At 63.0% G+C, this 2,430-nt stretch overlaps 1 protein-coding gene across 1 annotated transcript; it reads right to left on the bottom strand.

Moving 5' to 3' along the window:
• Window positions 1–288: 288 nt before the first annotated feature.
• Window positions 289–1,647, bottom strand: APLNR (apelin receptor). The gene has a single exon (XM_056137133.1). The coding sequence runs from the start codon at window positions 1,432–1,434 to the stop codon at window positions 289–291; it is 1,146 nt and encodes a 381-aa protein (XP_055993108.1). The 5' UTR covers window positions 1,435–1,647.
• Window positions 1,648–2,430: the final 783 nt, after the last annotated feature.

The following is a 2,430-nucleotide window of genomic DNA, read 5'->3' as shown; positions in this document are numbered from 1 at the left end:
GCACCACCAGCTCCAAGGCATGAGGACTGGAGGAGGGGTAGGGGAGGGGGTTCCATCTCCTTCCACAGAGCCCCAACTCTGAGCAGGATTAAAGGAGGGGAGCAAACCAGGAAGAGGGGTGGGATGGGGGTTCAAGGAGGCAGGGCGCAGTGAGGCAGGGGAAGGAGCAAGTGCAAAGGAGAAGGTTCCATGCTCTCCCCGAATTCCCAAGAGCCGGGACCAGGCCCGGTCCAGGCCCAGGGCGACCCCTCCCCACAGCCCCCGCCCAATTTCTCTCCGACGCCAGCCCTAGTCCACCACCAACGTCTCTTGGCTGTAGGGCAGGGATTTCTCCTGCGTCTGCTCCCTGCCCTTCCCGGCGTGGGGCCCGGGACCCTGGCTGTGGCCAGAAGAGTAGCTGCCGGACTTGTCTCCGCTGCTGCTGTGGGCGACGGCCCCGCAGCGGCCCCGGTGGCCACAGCACAGCATGGACGTGCAGGCCTGGCGGAAGCGGGGGTCAAAGAAGGCGTAGAGGAAAGGGTTGAGACAGCTGTTGACGTAGCTGATGCAGGTGCAGTAGGGGAAGACGTTCATGAGGAAGAGGTCGAAGTCGCAGGGCCAGTGCAGCAGGCTGCCCAGCATGTAGAGGGTCTTCACCAGGTGGTAGGGCATCCAGCAGAGGGCGAAGGTGACCACCAGCACCACGATGATGCTGAGTAGCCGCCGGCGCTTACGCAGGCCCTCGATGCGCTCCTTGCGGAAGTGGCCAGCGATGGTCTGGGCGATGAAGAAGTAGCACGTGAGCATGACGGTGAAGGGCACCACGAAGCCCACGGCGGTGGACGACACGCCCAGGCCCACCTCCCAGGCCCACTCATAGTTGGGGCCGGCCACCAGGGAGTAGTCCATGTAGCACTGCACCCGGGTCCTGTTCTCCAGGTCGCCGGTGGCCCGGAAGACCAGGACGGGCACGGCCAGCAGGGCGGCCAGCACCCAGAGCACGGCCGTGGCCACGGCCCCGCTCACCCGCAGCCGCAGCCGGGCGTTGGCCACGGGCCGCACGATGGCCAGGTAGCGGTCGAAGCTCAGGCCCGTGAGGCAGAAGACGCTGGCGTACATGTTGACGAAGATGAGATAGCTGCTGAGCTTGCAGGCGAACGTGCCGAAGGGCCAGTCGTAGTCTCGGTAGGTGTAGGTGGCCCACAGCGGCAAGGTCACCACGAAGGTCAGGTCGGCCACGGCCAGGCTGGCGATGAAGACGTCGGCCGAGCGCCGCTTCTCGCGGCTGGTCCGGAACACGGTCCAGAGCACCAGGCCGTTGCCCGTGGTGCCCAGCAGGAAGACCAGCAGGTAGATGGCAGGGATGAGCGCCCCCGACGACTTCCACTCCGCGTACTCACACTCCGACTGGTTGTCCCCTCCGTAGTAGTTGTCGAAGTCCCCACTCTCCTCCATGCTGGGGGCTTGGGGGGTCCCAGGGACGCAGGGAGGGAGGACAACAGTTTCTGTGGCTGGCTCAGCCACTCAGCAAGTGTCCTCCCCCCGAGTGTCCAGCAGAAGAGGAGCGACAGGCTGCAGGCAGGGACCGGCTGCTGGAGATAAGTGTCCCGGACTGAGTCCCAGCCGGCCGACAGGCTGCAGGCACCCCAGAGCCTCTGCAGCCCTGCCCGCCACCACGCCACCCTGCGTCTGGCCCCAGCCTCGGTCCAGACACTTCCTCGAGCCCTCCAGAGTCTGTCTCCTCCTTGGCCCGGTCACTCCTCCTCCTCCCACCTCCAGGCCAGCCCCTCACTTGCAGAGTCCTCAGATGCTGAAGAAGTTACAGCCCACTTTTTTTTTTTTGCTTGTTGTCACTGGGCAAGTGGACCGAATTGACCCCTGATGTGCTGGGCAGAATGTTATCTGCGGTTTGCAGGCTGGCCTCCACCCCGGCTCCACCCCAAGCCCCCCTCCTGCCTCTGACACCCACCTTGCCCACCAGCCTGCTCTGCCTTTTTGGTTTTTTGGGTTTTTTTTTTTTTTGCCCTGGCTTTTAGAGTACCTCTCCTGAGGTCTCTTGTTCTCAACCCCCCCCCCCCCACCCCTCTAAATTGGGGCAAATTATGCAGATTGAAATCCTGCCTGAGCTGGAGCCAGGCAGTAGGGGGCGAAGAGGGTGAGAGATTTCGCAGAAAGGTCTGAGCATCTGGCCAAGCTCTCTGGGATGCCCGGAGATTGGGGAAAGGGGGGGGGGGTGGGGGCGTGCAGGGGGGGCGCCTGTTCCCCCACCCCCAATCAGACCAGACTTCCATCTAGGACCCTCTTCCTATCGGTCCCCTCAGATCTTCCTCTTTTACTCCTCTCTGACCCTTGCTTCTGGGAGCTTCTCTGGCTTACGGACACAATTGGAGGTAGAGCAGTTTCTCTAGAATTCATTGGCTGTTGGCATCAGAAGGTTGAGAGGCAACAGAA

The sequence above is a fragment of the Sorex fumeus genome, unplaced genomic scaffold (assembly GCF_029834395.1).
Source record: "Sorex fumeus unplaced genomic scaffold, SorFum_2.1 ptg000007l, whole genome shotgun sequence".
Classification (NCBI taxonomy): Eukaryota; Metazoa; Chordata; class Mammalia; order Eulipotyphla; family Soricidae; genus Sorex; species Sorex fumeus.
Note: the sequence above shows the minus strand (reverse complement) of the source record. Positions and strands in the feature narration are given on the sequence as shown.